This window comes from Amphibalanus amphitrite, unplaced genomic scaffold (assembly GCF_019059575.1).
Source record: "Amphibalanus amphitrite isolate SeventyFive unplaced genomic scaffold, NRLGWU_Aamphi_draft 000374F_arrow, whole genome shotgun sequence".
In the NCBI taxonomy this organism is placed as follows: domain Eukaryota; kingdom Metazoa; phylum Arthropoda; class Thecostraca; order Balanomorpha; family Balanidae; genus Amphibalanus; species Amphibalanus amphitrite.
The window spans coordinates 240,102-257,829 of record NW_024881868.1 but is presented as its reverse complement, the minus strand read 5'-3'; the positions used below and the strand labels follow the sequence as shown (position 1 = coordinate 257,829).

Sequence of the window (17,728 nt, the reverse complement as noted above, 5' to 3'; positions counted from 1 at the left end):
AAGAGAGTGCAACTGGAGTGAGGAAAATGAGCTAATGGTCTGAAGTTTCGGATGCTGATGAAAACTGTGCTTTTATGACCGCATAAAAAAGGAATGTGCATCAAAAGCCGCCTTTTATTTTGAAAGACCAAACATTAGTGAAATAAATGCAGGTCTAATACATTTAATGCATGCAATGCATATAATACATTGTACATTGCGCTTAACATAGTGAAAGCAAGAGATACGTGCGGCTTGTGGCTCTACTATGTTTTCAATGGACAAGAAATTATCTATTTATTATGTTCCTACTAATTACTTCAGCTAAAGGCCAATGTCAACAAAACTTGCACGGAAAACTCATGTAGCTTGCAAATCAAGGCATATTGGCTGCATTTTCATTAGAAACGAATGTGTGCACTAAAGGAATGCGGTGTGCTGACGCTGTTCAAATTGTCCGGCGGGCTGGGGCTGGGTCAGCCTGGAGCCGTCTGCCGGCCCTACGGCTGGTGGAGCTAGACTCCGTAAACCAGGGGCGGGCACCTCGCGTCTGGACAGACTGGCCAGTCGCCGGCCGGCACCTCTCGCGGACGGGCCGCCGGTCCCAATCACAGAAGGTCTATCGGAGCGGCAGTCCCCTCCCTCGACAGTGACCATGTCCTGTGACCCGCTGCCGGTGATTGACCTCCGTCAGGCGGCCGGGCCGGGCCGCGCCCAGCTGGCCAGCCGACTCGTCGCCGCTCTGGAGACGGACGGCTTCTTCTACGTGGAAGGCATCGACGGCTACGACGAGCACGAGCTCATGTCGTACACCAGATGGTGAGGGAGGGCACGGAATGGATAAGAATTTCTAGGAGATTTCCCTGACTCACAATATGTTAGATATATGAAATATCGATAAGATTACGCGTTGGGATTGGTCTCTTTATTTTCTTTTTATTATCAATTGATTTCATGTGATCACTAGCCCTTAGCGGCCATAGCGCATACTCCATTTCACGTAATATACTGCACTTACGGGAAAATAGAAAAAGGGCTCTGCATAGTTTTGTACGTGTATTCAGCAAGCCTGTTGTGTACTTGCTTAGCCAGGGGCTCACTATACCTTCCGAATGGTCGGTCATAACTCATGGTCATAACACACCATTCCTCAGGTTCTTCAACCTACCAGATGATGTCAAGATGGGAATAGCTCGCAAGAAATTCAACGAAAAGACCAACTTCCTCTATCGTGGATATTTTCCCGTGGATAAAACAGACTCGTCTCACAAGGAAGGTAGGGAAATTGTGAAAAGTATTGATTTAACTAGAATGTTTGCATAACGTATCAAAATATTTACGATAAAATACCGATTGCTGTAATAACCCTCGCCTGAAATGGTGTTTTGCCAGCCGCGGGCGCATAAGGGGAGGGGGAGGGTCCGTTGGACACCCCTTGCCGTTTCGCCCCTGATCAAGCTAGAGCTTCGCGAAAAAAAACGAGCGTGTTGTCCGTGACAAGAAGAAGCGGTTGATATCCAATTTTAAGGTCCCAGGTCATTGGTTGACCTTCCAGATCAGGTCAATGACCCAAAAGTCGTGAAAATCGGGACCTGTTTGAACGTCCTACTCCTAAAGTGTGGTTGCAACGCGGTTTTTCGGGGCGCTGATGACGAATATCATTTGAGCTTTGATCACCGATGATGTCTATATACATTTAGGCCAGGTCTGGTCAGGTCAGGTCAACCAGTAGGGGTCCTGCTGGGTATTCGTAGTAGGTGCCAACCGCCTCTGACAGCTTCGTTACATGTTAAGAAGGCACCAGAACTATTTCGACAATGTGCAAATGGTTGCCAAATTCAAATTCAGCTCCAAAAACTAGCCTAGAAACATGCAAAGCTCGAAAAAGTGAACCGAGGTCATCAAATTTTGATATTGACCTGACCTGACCTTCAGGTGACCTTGACACACATACTGATTCAAATCACATGTTTGAACGCTTGAAACCACGAAAAGACTGCAAACGCGCGGCTAATGCGAGCCGAGATACGCCGAATCGCGATTCCGGCCAAACATGGTCTTGAATGGTAGGTCACAGGTCAAAGGTCATTTAGGTCAGGGTCATGAAAATTACAGGGCCGGTGTAAAATTGATTAACGCGAGGGTACTGAAAGATTCGTCGCGATCGACCGCTTTTTACGCGAGCAATTCGGGAAAAACCGAGGGGGTCCGTTCGACCCTCCCTCCCTATACGGGCGAAGGGTAAAACAATATATTAAAAGGCCACCTGAAAAGCATGTGCCAATGCATTTGTGTGCGAGCCAACATCAAGTAATAATATCGCGGCCCTAGGTGGCAGCACCGCAATTCAAGATTGCTCCGCGATTCAGTGCCTCGGATCTCGTTATACTGAGAGATAAGGCTCCCTGGTGCGTAATTATGTTGTCACTTTACTGAGCTACGCAGATATGTGACAGGCCACGGGACAGTCGTGTCATGAGTCCCGTCATTTTGAGTTTCCAGACCCCTTCCCACGCTCAGCTCCGTGGCATTGAGAAGCGACGTTCTTATATGAAACTTACCAACCAAATTAGATGGTTTATGCATAGCACCTTGTAAGTTGTAATTTAGTTGTATATGTTGTTAATTTACCAAACACTACCTATAATGATAAAGTTGACTACCTCTGACGGACAACGTGCCCATTGTGATTATTTGTATTATAGCTGCAAACACGGTTGCAGGATACGATCTGGCATCTTTGGAGCCACTTAGCGACCCAGAGAAGGTCAAAGGAAACATATTCTACGAGCCTACTCCCTGGCCTGAGACCAGCGACACTGAGGGACTGCGAAAGTTTCAGGTTCGTTCGGAACTTCAGCTTGAGTTTCTGCTTTAGCACTCCTTACAACAGTCTACTCAGTATCCTTATATGTTTCTACCACTTCATGATCTTGCAACGCCGTTTGTTAGGAGTTCAATGTACATTTCTGATGACTGCAGTGCCGTCTGTGCAGGATCTGTCATCAGTTCAGGGCGCGTCTCTGATGATTGTTCTGCCGTCCGCCAGGAGTTTAGTGTGCGGTTCTACGGTCTGATGACGGCCGCGGGTATGACGCTGCTGGAGCTGGCCGCCGAGGGCTGCGGCGCCCCCTCCGACAAACTGGTCAACCTGTTCCGGCCGGACCCGGTCTCCACGCTGCGCTACCTGCACTACCCGCCCCGGCAGGGCGACATCCCGGCCTCGGCCCGCGACCCCACAGACGGTGAGGATCTGAAGAAACCATCCACAATAGTTCGATGGAGACGCTGGATTTACAGTAGTCAATTTCGGCACTTGGTGCCTCGTGAACTGTTATGAACTTTATGAACTATTATGAGCTTTTTTAGCCTCGTTATATTTTTAGCAATCGTCCCAGTACCCAGCCTGGTCCGACCCTGACCGAGCTGACCCCCTGTTCGATCAGACGCCGTTCTGCTGTGCGCGGCGCACCACGACTCTGGCTTCGTCACCATGGTCTCGACGTTCGACTACGAGGGTCTGGAGCTGCAGCGCGCCGACGGCTCCTGGATGCCGGTGCCGTGCAGGAGCGGCGCCGTGGTCGTCAACATCGGCGACATGCTCTCCACCATCTCCGGCGGCAAGTGGAAGGCCACCAACCATCGCGTCATCGACCACGGCGTCAACAGGTCAGTTAGCGCCGGCAGCCGCTATGGTCGTTTTCTTCCAGAACATAATTATGGTTGTCGATTTGTATTTATTGAAACCGTCAACAGGCACAAAACCCAATAAAAGACGGAAATTGTTTTAGACAGGTGCATTCTTATACAATGATGCAGGTTCTCAGTAAAATTACTCGGCATTCGCACAGGTTCTCGACATCGCTCCTGGACATGTTGGCAGGTTCTCAGTGCCGTTCTTCCTGGAGCCGCGCTACACGGCCAACATGTCGGTGCGCCTGCCGTGCTCTGGTCAGGCGGAGCCGGCAGAGGTCAGCTACGGACCCTGGGCCATCACAAAGATGATCAACAACTTCTACGAGTTCAAGGACATTCCGTACCCCAAGTCGCTGGTGGCCGAATGAATCAGGCTTCAAGACGTAATGTGCTCCTTTGTTAGGTGAAAACTAAAGGGCCATTATGATGGACAGTGACGATGGAGTAACTATACAGGTGCAATATTAGGTACTTCCTTGTTGGAGGTAATCAGGTATTGGTAAATTATGTACATAAAGATATAAGTTGTTGACGGTTTGTCTGCAAATGGTAGTTCAATGAATTCAGAAGTTCTTACAAAGCATTTTGTGCTTTTACTGAGGCATACGAGTAGTAGCGTGCCACCATTGGTACTTTCTATCTTTCCTACTTCCTCGAATTTAGATTAGCTGCACCCAAGCGTAAGCAAAATACCAAAAATTTCAAAATGAATTAGTATTTATTTCATGTTTCCTTTGTAGTACCTACTCACATACAATTTTCATCTCAAGTCTGAGCTCATTATATTCGAAATAATAAGCAAACTGCACCCATCATTTCTGACATTTACAGATCCGGTAAGAGGTGCAGGATACCTACATCGTGCTCCGGATATCGTCAGAAAGATCCAAAGCCAAAGCTATAAATTGACAAGTGCAAACTAGATATCCAGAGCTGGAAACAATCTTTTTCCATAGCGACGCAATAAATTACACTGCTTAGGAAGAACGAAAACACGCCTATACATGCTTAAGGGTACTCAGGTACGTACACGCACTTAAAACCACTGATATCGTCATTAGACTTTGACCTTTAAGCCTATGATATTTGGTGGACGTCACGCAAGATGCCGACCGTGCCATTTGGTGTTATTTCCTATCACGCCACTTCTGTTCACGTTATCAGAGAGCGTTTCTGAATCGCAGCTGATGCTTCCTAAGCTTCGTCGACAGGTCATAGTAGTCAAAGCACAAGGTTTATTTGCGCATACTTGAACGTTGCTCCTCATCGGACCACAATTACGCAATGGAGTGGCGCGGGTCGGCACGCGAGGCAAGTGACTCCGGACGAGATCGTCACGACCTACAGCCGTCTGTTCGGAGGTCACGTGACGGAAACCAGATATTAGGCAGTGGGCATTGTTGTAAGCTTCAGTTTCCCCTGTCCTTTTACATCCCCTTGTTCATGACATATACATGTATTTAATAAAATATTGACACATTAGTTAGTTCCGACAAAATAACATCCATGAAGTTCTTTTGCCATTTTCCTAAAGAGCGTGTTTGTTGAATTAAAGCTTTCTGATGACCTGCTGTGCGCCTTACTACATGATATTTCAAGCTACATCACATCATGCCTATGTGATCCTTGTTTAACCCTATTAGTGGCAGGGGGGGGTTGTTTTTATCCACCCCTCAGGTTTTTCGGGAATATCTCCGAAACCGCTGAAGCTACGATGCTGAAATTTTCTGACTTTTCCTAAAACTAAATTGGGCACATTCCCTGAAAATTTCAAGTTCATAACTTTACCAGGGGCGGCTCCAGAGCACTGGGAATTGGGGGGTCCTATTCGTGAAGCGAGTCATTTGGGCGAAGATCACGATGCTGCACCAGTTTTACGAACAGTGAATGAAAGGTATCATGTGATAACATATACAGTTATTGTGCATCCTCTTTTGACACGTTTTTGCTATAATAGGCGGATCCAGGCGTCCAAAAAGGGGGGTTATGTTTTACCTCCCAACATAGGTGCCCTGACACCGCCTATGCATGACCAATACAATTTTAGTCGTTCTCTCATAAGAAAATTGTAACATAACAAGACCATTGCCACCCTTTTTAGAAACAGTACCAACAAAAACCTTATTTACTATACTTTTTGTGTACCCCCAATCTCAATGATCCGTATCCGCCTATGATTTTTGAAAATGCATATTTTTAGGATCCATGTGAATTCCTGGTTCATTCTCTATCGATCGGCAAAAGTTGCGTTAAGATTGGTTCAGAAACCTGGCCGTGATAAACAGTCTAAAATGTATCTGCAATTTGCCCGTTTTTACCCCCCTCAACCCCCCTATTGACATTTTTAATTTTATTTTTTTTAGAAATGTAGATCTCGTTGAGCCAAATCGAATGCCGTTTGAATTTTGAAAATCGGCCGGTTAGATCTCGAGATATCAAGGGGGGGTCGTAAACAGCCCCCCCTGCCACTAATATGGGGTAACCAGGAGCCTGCCACTAATAGGGTTAATGTTTTAATCCTTGTTTTGTAATCCTTGTTTTGCCTCCTCCATTTTCTACCGTCATCATCATCCAGTGATAATTCACAACGCGTCTTCGGCAGCGAGGACACGACACAGCACATTAAAAAACTATTTATGTCTGTTCACATATGTGTATTGTGTAGTAATTTTGAGAAGTAAGTCAGACTGTCTTTGAATGTCCCTGGTCGCTGGCATCTCCTTCCGTGTCTGGCAGCTGTATCTGGGGTCCGTCGAACCCTCTGATGTGCTCCCGTTTTCTCTGCCGACGGGCCACCAGGCACGGAATTGGCAGCAGTGACTGGCCCCTGCGACAAAGTAACATTGTCATCAAGTTTCTTTCCGTACAGGAAATCAGGAGAAACATTTCCGGTAAATGAGAAAATTCGGTAAGCTGACTTTGGAAGAAAAGTGGGTTTAGTGAGGCACTGCGCTCTACGAATAAACTATTTTTGCTAACTACCTGTACCCGTACTGAATAATTTCAGATTAGGGCAGCAAACAACAGAAATATTTACCACTTTGCCGGTGATGGATAGGTAAACCTGACACTTACTTTCCGAACTCGATCGCTTCGGCTATGGTGACTGGCAGGTCCTGACCACTGGTCTCCGGCAGCAGCATGGTTAGTCCAGCAGACACCAGACCGGTCACGCCGAATATACACAGTGGAAGAGTGGTGTCACCCTGACCCTGTGTAAATAGTACATGAGATTGGTCAAAAGCGCACATTTATTACATAAAAATGAAATCGCGCTGATGTTGCATAAGTTCTTTATGATTGTTGTTAGCAAATTGCGGAAGGCATATCCACGCAGATTATGATCTGCGGTTGTTAGAAAGCATTGGCCTGAGCTATTTTTCACGCCGCCAGTCCTTTTTAAATATTAGTCCCTCCTAAACTAAAAACACGCTAGCTCTAACGACATATACAAAACGCCTTGAGTTGTCGATGAAAGAGAGCCGCACTCATTCATCGTTCTAATGCGGTCTGCCGCTCGTCAGCCGGAGGCCGCAGCTGCGCTGCGGTCGCATCGCCGATGGCGCAGCGCTCACCAGGTCGGCGATGAAGGGTGCGATGATGGCGCCTAGTCGACCGGAGGTGGAGGCGAACCCGACGCCCTTGGCCCGCAGCGCGTCCGGGTACAGCTCGGCCGTGTACAGGTACATGGTGGAGAAGGCAGAGGCGGCGCCGAACTTTCCCAGCAGGGCCAGCGTGGTTGTCAGCCACTCCAGGTCGGCATCTGCGGCAAAAACCGACAGCGAGGATGTGAAGAAACAGACTGGGTCTGTTCATGGTCTCGCTGCCTAAGGTCCAAGAGAGGTGATGGTTTTGCTTAGAGTACGTGATAATTTGCTATTGGTCTTTATGAGAAAATGTCAACCTCAGCAGATCATGAACACCATGTACAGTAGGTCTATTAAAAAAGTCCCCAGCACCAGTGGGCGCTGCATTCGCTGAGCCGAACCCCCGTCTGCCTGTCCCATATCGCGCCGGGCTCAGGTCAGGTAGGGTCAGCGGGACCGCTCGGTCCGGCCCGCGGGCGGTGGACAGGCGGCCGGTAACGCTTTCCGCCAGCCAGCTGTAGAATCCAACAAACGGGACGGCCACCGCTCAGCGCAGCGAGACCGGTGTTAAAGAATGGCAGTAGATGTTCATGGCCACAATGATTATGAGATAGTCATTGTTAGCCCGTGCCCCACAGGAATGCCTAGACTTTCACGCCCTGTTGGAGGGGAAATGGGGATTGAGCATCATTCTTTTAACTCAGCTTTGGGCATTTAAGTGGTATTCGAAGTAGCGTCAAAAGTAGCAAAAAGAAGAAAAAAATACTTCAGCCAATTTTGGATCGGGTCATAGCCAGAGGTCATGTCACTAGAGGTCATCGATGGTAAAATTTTGCTTAGACAAGGTGCGTTGCGCGCACCGGTGCATTGGTTTTCCTATTTCCATGGAAACATCAACAGACTCGGAAGCTCGCAACGCTAGCGTGGAGCCGAATTCATATCAACCGCCGCAACAATGCAGCAGCGCAGCGCAGCGTGCTGCAGCGCGGGGCCGTGAAATACCGCCCAGGGCTATCCATGCGTCAGGGCAATCCAACCCACGTGATGGGCTCGGCCCCAGCGGAGCATGAGGTCCAGGACTCCCGCCCAGGCCCCCTGTCTCCCCCTAATTCCTATCATCCTTCCCACTCTGAAATCGACCGAAAGAGCCTAACCTAACACAACAATCAGCTCGTTTACCGCTATGTCTAAATAATATTGTCAGATTTAATTAAGGTCAACGGCTTAGCATGTAATAACAACAACTGCCAGTTGCCACCATCAGTAGGTATTATGAGAAAACCAATTGCTTTTCCAGAAACACTAAAAAGTTTTTAGCTTAAAGCATGCATGAAATTAATTTTACCAGCCTCGTGTTCCTCTTATGAAAACGCTTCGAATGTTGATCTTTAAAGGTCATTTGAAAAATTTCGCCTATATTCAAAGCCATGACCTGACCAGAAATGGTCATAATGCATAGCAGGATATTAGATCCGTATCGTGGAACTTTACAAACACTTCAGATGATTTCATAATTTAAGCATGTCTATCAAAAATAATTATTGCATGGCTCATATGTAAGCTGGATGTGTGAACATGCTTACGAGTATGTTGAACGCAACTGATAATGTTCTGTTGGCAGGGGCGGACAATTGTGCCGAGTTGGGCTAGCACGAGCCTTTCCAATTCCATGCCGGCTGCGCCGGCTTGGCTTGGAGCCGCACCGTGCGGTGGAGGTCAAGGTCACCGCTAAGGCGGCGGCGGCGGATTTGCTGCGCCCGTGCAACCCAACTCGGCATATTTCTCCACCCCAGCCCACAATTTCTATATTTAATTTATCCTCCCGGATTTCATATTTTTGTTAATGACACCTTGACGATGTCGAGAAAAAACGCTTAGGAGATTTAACAGCTTGAGATACATTCAGTATAAGGAAGGTTCAAGGGTGCTAGATTCCTTCCGTCCTCGCTATCCTCAGGAAAAACCAATCCGCATCGCCCCTAGTCTTCATGCTTCCCTCTCTGGACTGGAGGTCACCCCACCAGCCAACCAGTAGTTGATGTCGGATCCATTCCAGGACACATAATCCTCTTCGGGTGACCGTTTGGGAGACGGCTGGACCGTCCCGACAGGGCAATCGTCCCACGGGAACAGTCTCGCTTCCGCAGATCACTGTCGCTGGCTCACACAACCCAATTACTACACCAGAGCATAGTTAGGTATGTCATAGCTCTGCAAGGGTTTTTTTTTCAGACCGAAAAAGATGGCCCCCAACAAAACAAACAATTTTCTCATTCGGTATTGTATCTCAGCACCACATGTTTTCAGAGTGTTTATTATGCGTTCTGTCCAAAAAAGCGCAGTTCAATTCAATTTTCTCCCATTGACTTGAGCGATCTCAAAATTGACCCGGCCTTTCTGTCAACCATGTCAAACTTGCAAAGTAAACGTTTCAAATACATATAGATATACTGTTGCCCATTAAAATCGCTGAAAGTTTTGAAGCGATCGGTTAGTCGGTGTATTTAGATATGATGAGCACAGGCACTTTCCTTGAGGTAAGGTCACTTGACGTGACCTGGTGTTATGACCTTGAATTGAAAGACTTGGGCGGGAAAAAATGGGTCATTTGAAATCTTAAAATGCTAGATTTTAACAATAATTGCAAACACTATCCCGGCCAAATAGTGAGTGAGAAGGGAGCGATTCCCCGACCCCATGTTTAGCTCCTATAATTGAGCTAGCTGCTAGAGCCTCGCGGAAAAAAACGAGCGCTTGCGTCGTTACGTGACGCAGCGACTGGTACCCCATTTTAAAATATCTTAGGGCAGGTCAAGGGCCCCTAAGGCATTTGATCGATTTTTTGGTAAAAAACTAAACGCATTATCGTCATTTCGGTACAATCGTGTTTTCTGTTCTCAGACGCGTCGATTTATATGCTTTTTTGTTTAGGTGAAGCAATTTAGGATGTTTACCTCAGGTCAATGTCATGTTAGAGCAACGCAGGTCACGAAGCTGTTGCAAGGAGGACATGTCGCATGACATTTGATTCGGCAAGTCTTGCAAAGTCCATTGATGGCTGTCCCGACTGGCTAGCTCATTTTGATCGGGAGTTATTGACGAAGCACTTGTATGACCCTAGTGAAGTCATAAATGACGTCACGCAAGGTGACCAAATACCAATACAAAAGTGAAGCATTAGACCTTGCCAAGAATGTATGAAGTCACGATTTCATGTGCTTGAGGTATAGTTTCAGATCATTTCCGACGCCAAATTAACAGTTTCCATATTTCCCCATTATGCTTATATGACATTAAGTGAATTGCGGATTGCATCATTTTATAACCGACAACCGTGCAGAGGTTTACCTAATTAAGACGTCATAGTTAGGAGTGACCTGACCTGAAAACGTGGTTGATGTCAAGTGATCCGGTTTGAATGAAATGTAAGGCATGTGAAATGTCAGCCTTCTATCATCAGTGTGCTTTGAGCTACCGCAAAAAAATACATGGTGGCGGCATCCACCCCTTCTTCTCGGCCGGCGAGGGTTAAACCTCGCTTCGAATTATTGCAGATAATGATGCGACCGAAAACAAAGCATTTATCTGTGTCTAGAACGGCCGCTGACTTGTTGGACAAGATCCCCAATCTTAATTCGCTAGATGGGAATAAAATACTCGGTATGTGATACATATAGTTATACCCTCGATTTGCCCTCGCGCTAAGTCTATTCTAATCATCACTGTCGCTTTTTTATCCGAGATGATGTCGCCGCTAAACGGGTTGTTTTGTTTGCTTGCTTGCGTTGAATGGCCATTACGGATTATTGAAGGATTATGATAAAATAGGAATGGGGCAAGGGAGTATATACACTGCAGCGGTGTTTAATTTAGATCACAAAGGCATCATTTCCGGCATCGTGCAGTCATTATCTTCCCCTCCTCTGCACTGCGGCATCTCTGCGCCCCACACACGGCGTCCTCACTCCACGGCCGGCCGCCGCCAACTGACCCACTCGCCGGGCGCCGCGACCTGACCCGTGTCGCTGCCACGGCCTGCGCAATAGAGTCGGGGCTGGAATCCGGGGGTTCGGCCGGCCGGCCGCCTCTGGAGCGGGGGACTTTTTTAGTAGACCTACTGTACCCAGTGACCCTCCGGGCGCCCTCCCCCCTCACCATCTGGCACCACGGCGCAGAGGATCGTTCCCAGTCCTGTCAGTGCAAACGCGCCGCCAATCACCAGCTTTCGTCCCAGTCTGAAACGACACAGCACCGGCTGCTGTCACCGATCATAAAGTGCCGCTCCCATCAGCGTGACACGAATCTGATGGAAGCCATGTGACGGCTCAGAGGCGAGCGGTAATGACAAGTTACAGCCGGTTGTGTCCAGTTTGATACTGGAGGGGTGACGTGGTACATGACTTATTCAATATGGATGCTTATTTATACACCTGATATTCATCAACACAGCAAGTTCTGGTCATGTTCAGAGATTGCTTACAGCTCTCATGAAGCATGACTAGAAAAAAATACGATTTATGAACCATCCGCCAAGAGGGTAGGCACGCAATTGCAATGGCTATCATTCCGCAGGCCTCGACATCTAAGACGTGTTTACTCAGGCAGAAATCGGTAGGATTTGTGAGAAAAACATTAACTTTTAGTCCTTTTCTTACAGCAATTATCACTCTAACCAAAACCGCTTCTGGTGAAGAAGCACACAAGATATGTGAAGACGGCTGCCTGCTCACGGGTTGATGGTGAAGGCGCAGAAGAGGTAGGAGGGGATCTCGATTAGCATCGTCAGGATGAAGTTGACGTAGACGTCGCCACCGAACTCTGTAGACACCATGCCGATGCCGTAGTAGACCAGAGTGACAACGAACCTGAGGACGCGTGTGTTAGTGAGCCTTTTTCACAACTGGTTATCTGGTGTTTGCACGAAACTTAACCAAATGAATCTCTTCAACGGCAAATATCTTCACGTTATGAATTTATCTCAATATTTCATTACACGAAGCGTTGCGTGTATTCGTTGCGGTAACCCATTGTGAAACACCATTTGACGTATAGATCAAATACAGAAAAGTACTTATAAGCGAAGAAGAATGCGTAAAACGCAAGGATAAGCCGCATCAAGATGTTACCATTGCAGGCAAAGGATGATTGCTCGGAGACGAAGTACAGGAGATTTCATTGCGTCTAGGAAGCTTTCAGTGGTAGAAGGAGACTCTTCCGTGCTTTCGACGTTATTCTGAAAAAAAAAAGAAATGCAAGATGTTGTTAAAACAGTTCCGTTCCGCAGAAGTTTTCTAAAATACTATATCGATTGTGACATTTTATATTTATCATGCGGCGCGCCGAGCGTCATGTGAGTGGACCAGTTCAAAGTCAAACTGAATAACTGACTTCTGGTCAGCTGTACGATTAACTATCACCTTTTTTAGCAGTTCTTCAGGGAATGTAGTCCCGTTCCATTTCGCAATCTTCCTCAGCACTTGCTCTGCCTTCTTCGGTTGATTGGTAGCCATCAGCCATCGAGGAGACTCAGGAACAAGGCTGAAACAACCAAATGCACTGGAGCATTACATTATTCACCATTTCTTGGACACTGTAACATCGACCGTAAATTTATTGTCATTTTTCATGCACCAAAATGAAATCCGAGACACGATCGCAGCATCCACACACAAACGTTTATCCCGCCTTTCGTTGGCTGCTATGCATCGATCATGACGGCGTATTTGCCCTCATCTAGCCACACCGGCACTCTTGCACGACGTTCAAGTATCACATTCAGGTGACCGTTCCGCTCGGTCCCGTTTTTTTTTTTTTACAGGCCGTTACGGAAGTGGCACCCCAATGCGGTAACTAGTATCCCTATAACTTACAACCAGTATGAGACAAAGATGAGTACGGGGACCGAGTAGATGAGCTGCAGTGACGTCCAGTCCTTGACAAATATCGGGAACACCCCAGACAGAGCCTCGCCGATGGCGAAGAATATGTTGATGATAATGCCGCAAAAGGCACGGACTTCTATCGACGTGAATTCTGTACCTGGAAGATGCCATTGGCAGACATTTTGTCATAGTTGGATGTATTCTCCATATTGCTATGCCTACCTTTTTGACAAAATGAGAAAGAAACGAAAGTTATGTTGCTATAAAAAAGCAGTAATTTATTATAGCAGTAATTTAGAATTAATCTTCCACTTCTATTTTAGCGGTCAATGCACTAGCCACTATTCTCACTAACACGTAACGTTTTATTCATTTTGTATGTTTTGTCTAGCCTATTGGAGGGTCCAAATGCCAGGTATTCTTATTAATGGCTTATTCATGTCATTGATATGAAATACAATTTCAAATACTATTAGTACTATTACAGATAACACCAACAAATAATAAACAGTGCTGACATTTTCTTAAAAAAAAAACTCTTGGATTGGAAGAACGCTTACACCAGACAAAGGCGACTCCGAACAGTCCGTACTGGCAAATGGAGCTCAGAAACCTCATGGCCGTGAATGTGCCGTAGCTGGAGGCCAGGGCGCCGAGACCGCCGAAAAGACCCGTGCCGACGATGCTGCACATCAGAGCTATCATACGGCCGTACCTGGAAAGGGATGGAGTATCTACATCAGACGACATACGACTGTATGTACCTGGAAATGGATGAACTGTCTACATCAGGCGACACACGGGCTACTTGATAGACGACAATGTGCATGCATCAGTAAGGAATCGTATCTGAGGCCATGCTACACAGAGTACCACATACAGTACTACTAGGTAAGAAGTATTTATGTGTGGTGTTGGTTTAGATACTTTCTGTCCAATCAGGTGCATAGGCCTATACATATTTATAAATGCATAGTTATACATTCAGTGACTATCGGATAAGATATCAATGATTCAGAATTGGAGAGTTCTAACTCTCCAACTCCGACTACCGGTGATACCCGGAAGCCAAAGATCATGAAATGTCAAGATCAAGGTCAATTATCTAGAAAAGGATCAATAAATGAGAATGAAACACGCAAGGAAAAGATAATATGTACAAAAGTAGGGGGCTTCTGAAAGCTGTTGTGTGATTACTTAGGACGATTGTAGTTATTCACTTTACAGTGGACCCACCGATCGGCCACGAAGCCACTTATGACGGAGCCGAGCGCTGTGCCCACGAAGAACAGACTGCTGACCAGTGGCTGTAGCTTGGCACTGTCGCAGACCAGGTCAAACTGCAAACACAAGGAACATGTCAAACTGGGAACACACGCTCCAGGTCAAACTGGAAACACATGCACCAGCCAATCTGGAAACACACAGAACAAGTCAGACTGGAAACACAAAACACAGAGGATACATAGAGACAGAAAAGCTAGCAACCGATGTTAGTTTAACCCTCGCCCTGGCAGGGGGGGGGTCGATGCGACCCCCCTAAGGTTTTTCAAAAAATAGCGTAAAAATGGCCGCGCGCAGCGCCGCAAAATTTGGTACAGCCTATGGGGCAACCTTTTTACATATGACCTGAAAATTTCAGGTCCAGGTGACCTTGGGTCAGGTCACCAGGTCAGAAAAACCGGTACAAGGTCATGGTCAAATTTCAATTTTCTTTTTGCACCTGTCCAACTCACAGTTTTCGACTGATTTCCTTCAAACTTTCAGGATGTGCTACGTTTACCGAGTTGTATAACATATAGTTCGGGTTTTTTGAGGTCACTGACCTGAGGTCAGTTAGAGGTCATTACGTCGTAATGTTAAGCCTATGGGAAAATACTAAATTCGGAAAATACTGGAGATATCCGCTTCGTTCTATCACTTTTGTGCTTTGAAACCACAGTACTTAACAGCAGGTGACTTGGTGCTTCTTTGTTTGGTGTACTTATCCATGGGTCAGGTCAAATGAGGTCAACTGAGGTCAAATGACGTTTTTGCCAATAACTTGGCACATAATGACGCTAGAGCTTAAAAATGGTATCATTGTGTTCCTGGTGATCAGCCAAATCGAATGATATGCGATATGATGCAATTTGGCTAACTTGAACTTAATTTATTAATTTAAGTTTACTTAAAATTTAAGAAAAATATTTAAGTACACTTAAGCAAGCTAAAAGTATATCATTCGACGCGCCTTGACGTGCGGAGTTCACTGGTGCTTTTCTTTTCGCTCTATCTTAATTAGATCAAAAGTTATATAAGCGAAAAACTTTTGACCTGTTTTTTGCGACATTTTTACATTTATTCCCCCCAAAACCCCCCTAAATATTGACCTAGAGCAACCAAATTTGCACAGGGGCGAACTCCAGGGGGCCCACCTACCTACCAAATTTGGTGTTTCTAGGTGCCATAGGAGCCAATCGCGAGGGGGGTCGCATCGACCCCCCCCCCCCTGCCAGGCCGTGTTATGAAAAATGCCCTGCCAGGGCGAGGGTTAAAACAGTACGAGGCCAAATGGGGCTTTCGAAATAGCTGCAGTATCCCACCTCGGACACCACGGTGCTCTCCATGACGGACTTGTCGTACACCCAGCGGGAGCACGACTCGGTCTGGTTGGTGAAGAAGCTGGTGTTGGTGCAGCCTCCGACTGAGGTGGGCCGGTACCTCTGACAGCGGCTCCACGTGTGGTCGGCGTCCGCCGGCGTGGACCAGCGCAGGAACGGTGAGTCGTAGGTGGCATTGCTGGGGTCCTCGCACTCCTCCACCAGACACCTGCGCAGGGAAGCACCGGGGGCGGGGAAGTGTTGGGATTGGAATATATGGTCAATACCAAATTTAGGCATTATGTTTTCACCGATAGAATGTGGAGAACACTGCGACGCTAAGACTTTTCCTAAAGCATTTTACAATACTCTTCGATACAGCATAGAACATAAGCTGGCGCGGGCGTCGGTTCACCAGTTCAGTGCAGCGGTTCGGCAGTTCAGTGCAGCGGTTCGGCAGTTCAGCGGGCGTTACCTGTGGTCGCTGATGTATCCCGTCCACGAGTAGCCGACAGTGACGGTGGCCGCGAAGATGGGCGTCAGGCAGGCCAGCAGGTAGACGGCCTTCTGGTAGCGGCCCCAGCCGTTGATCCTCTCCAAAACCTCCTCGACGTCCATCGTCGACTCTCGCTGACCACGTTACAGTACTCCCGCAGACTAGTGCTGGGAGTGCGGCTGCAACCTCCCTACTGTCGTAAGGACAGCGGAGCAGGTAACGAGCGATGCTGATTATATATGAATAAATGAATGAATGAATAAATGAATATTTCTAGCCGCGCAATAAGTTCATGGCGACATTGAACGATTGCTAAAAAGCAGCCACGTTGTTCTACAAATTTCCACTTGATACTACTCATAGCACAAACAATGCCAGGCACATAGTTGATAACATCCTTAACCTCTGTAATGCTCAATATCCTTATCGGATATTGTCTGTTTAGAAATCATCAAAAACGAAGGAAATGAACATCATCCGTCAAAACCTAATCACAATAGCCGTTTTCACGACGGTTTTTCTGGCGAATGCACTTAGCCTGACCAAATCTAACCAAATTCGTTTTAGAGCAAATATTTTTACAGCTTGAAGTTATGTTAATGTTTTGATCGAAAATTATGTCTGATGATTTGGTAAATACGGTATATAAGCAACTATTCCAAATTCCTACCCAAGCTGAAAATAACTATGAAGCACCCATGAACCCAATTTGACCAAATCGCATTAAATGTGACCAAATGTGTGTCAGATAACCTTCGTGAAAACGGGTAACGTCTGATAGCTTTCATATTATACGTAAAATAACCATTTTACTCGGAAATGTAAAACATATATAGACACCAAATACGATTGAAGTACATTACAAACTTATTCATAAGAGCCTCACCTTCTCAACGAGTCTCCAACAGCATACAAGCATAACGATTTCAGCCAAATTACCGAAACAAGCGATCAATCGTCTAGAAGCACCGCGACGCTATATAACAAGGATTCACTGTCACATGATGGAGCCGAAAGCCACCTCAAGCTGTTGGTCTTATCAAGGCATCTGCCACCTCTAGAGCATGGTCACGCTCTTATGGTTTTATCAGCTACGTCACAGAGATGGCAACTCAAAGATACGGTCTGATATGATTGTGATGGATCAATAGTGTTTAGCTCTGCTAATACCTACTTAATAATTGATTTACTCACGCGAAAGGTACTTATATTGCTTGTCTATTTTATAGTTCTATAGTATTGTTTTTGAAACGCAATCTTCCAATAGTAATGCTTAGATCAGTAATATAATACTACATACAATATCGGAATTGTACAACATGTGTACAATTCCCCTATATTGTACATTTTCAAATTTACCACAGCGAGAAATTATAAAACCCCTTCAATAACAAAGATTTTGTTCAAATACAAACGAGAAACAGAACGGAGACGAAGATGAAAGGGAGCGGAGAGAACTGAAACGAATAAAGAACGGAGCTGAAGCGGATAGGAAAAGGACCAGGA

The 17,728-nt window shown here is 46.3% G+C and overlaps 2 protein-coding genes across 2 annotated transcripts; one reads left to right on the top strand and one right to left on the bottom strand.

The window, feature by feature from the left end:
* Positions 1 to 447: 447 nt before the first annotated feature.
* On the top strand, positions 448 to 4,205 carry LOC122389856 (2-oxoglutarate-dependent dioxygenase citB-like). The gene is made up of 6 exons (XM_043382309.1): positions 448 to 798; positions 1,134 to 1,255; positions 2,703 to 2,821; positions 3,029 to 3,224; positions 3,426 to 3,648; positions 3,863 to 4,205. Exons 1-6 carry the CDS (start codon positions 635 to 637, stop codon positions 4,041 to 4,043), a joined length of 1,005 nt encoding a protein of 334 aa, XP_043238244.1. The 5' UTR covers positions 448 to 634; the 3' UTR covers positions 4,044 to 4,205.
* A 2,103-nt stretch (positions 4,206 to 6,308) lies between these two features.
* On the bottom strand, positions 6,309 to 17,288 carry LOC122389855 (organic cation transporter protein-like). The gene is made up of 13 exons (XM_043382308.1): positions 17,109 to 17,288; positions 16,202 to 16,415; positions 15,730 to 15,955; positions 14,381 to 14,484; positions 13,705 to 13,859; positions 13,133 to 13,301; positions 12,680 to 12,800; positions 12,389 to 12,495; positions 11,993 to 12,127; positions 11,418 to 11,497; positions 7,251 to 7,438; positions 6,751 to 6,887; positions 6,309 to 6,502 (listed from the first exon to the last, which is right to left on the bottom strand). Exons 2-13 carry the CDS (start codon positions 16,342 to 16,344, stop codon positions 6,358 to 6,360), a joined length of 1,710 nt encoding a protein of 569 aa, XP_043238243.1. The 5' UTR covers positions 16,345 to 16,415; positions 17,109 to 17,288; the 3' UTR covers positions 6,309 to 6,357.
* Positions 17,289 to 17,728: the final 440 nt, after the last annotated feature.

Bases quoted from the DNA above. Each gene is read 5' to 3' on its own strand.
- LOC122389856 (XM_043382309.1), top strand. From the start codon at position 635: ATGTCCTGTGACCCGCTGCCGGTGATTGACCTCCGTCAGGCGGCCGGG. The intron at 3,225-3,425 runs GTGAGGATCTGA...CTGTTCGATCAG, and splicing joins GGCCCGCGACCCCACAGACG to ACGCCGTTCTGCTGTGCGCG. The intron at 3,649-3,862 runs GTCAGTTAGCGC...ACATGTTGGCAG, and splicing joins ATCGACCACGGCGTCAACAG to GTTCTCAGTGCCGTTCTTCC.
- LOC122389855 (XM_043382308.1), bottom strand. From the start codon at position 16,344: ATGGACGTCGAGGAGGTTTTGGAGAGGATCAACGGCTGGGGCCGCTAC. The intron at 13,860-14,380 runs GTGGGTCCACTG...ATCCCTTTCCAG, and splicing joins AGTGGCTTCGTGGCCGATCG to GTACGGCCGTATGATAGCTC. The intron at 7,439-11,417 runs GTGAGGGGGGAG...TTTTTGCCGCAG, and splicing joins CTGCGCCGTGGTGCCAGATG to ATGCCGACCTGGAGTGGCTG.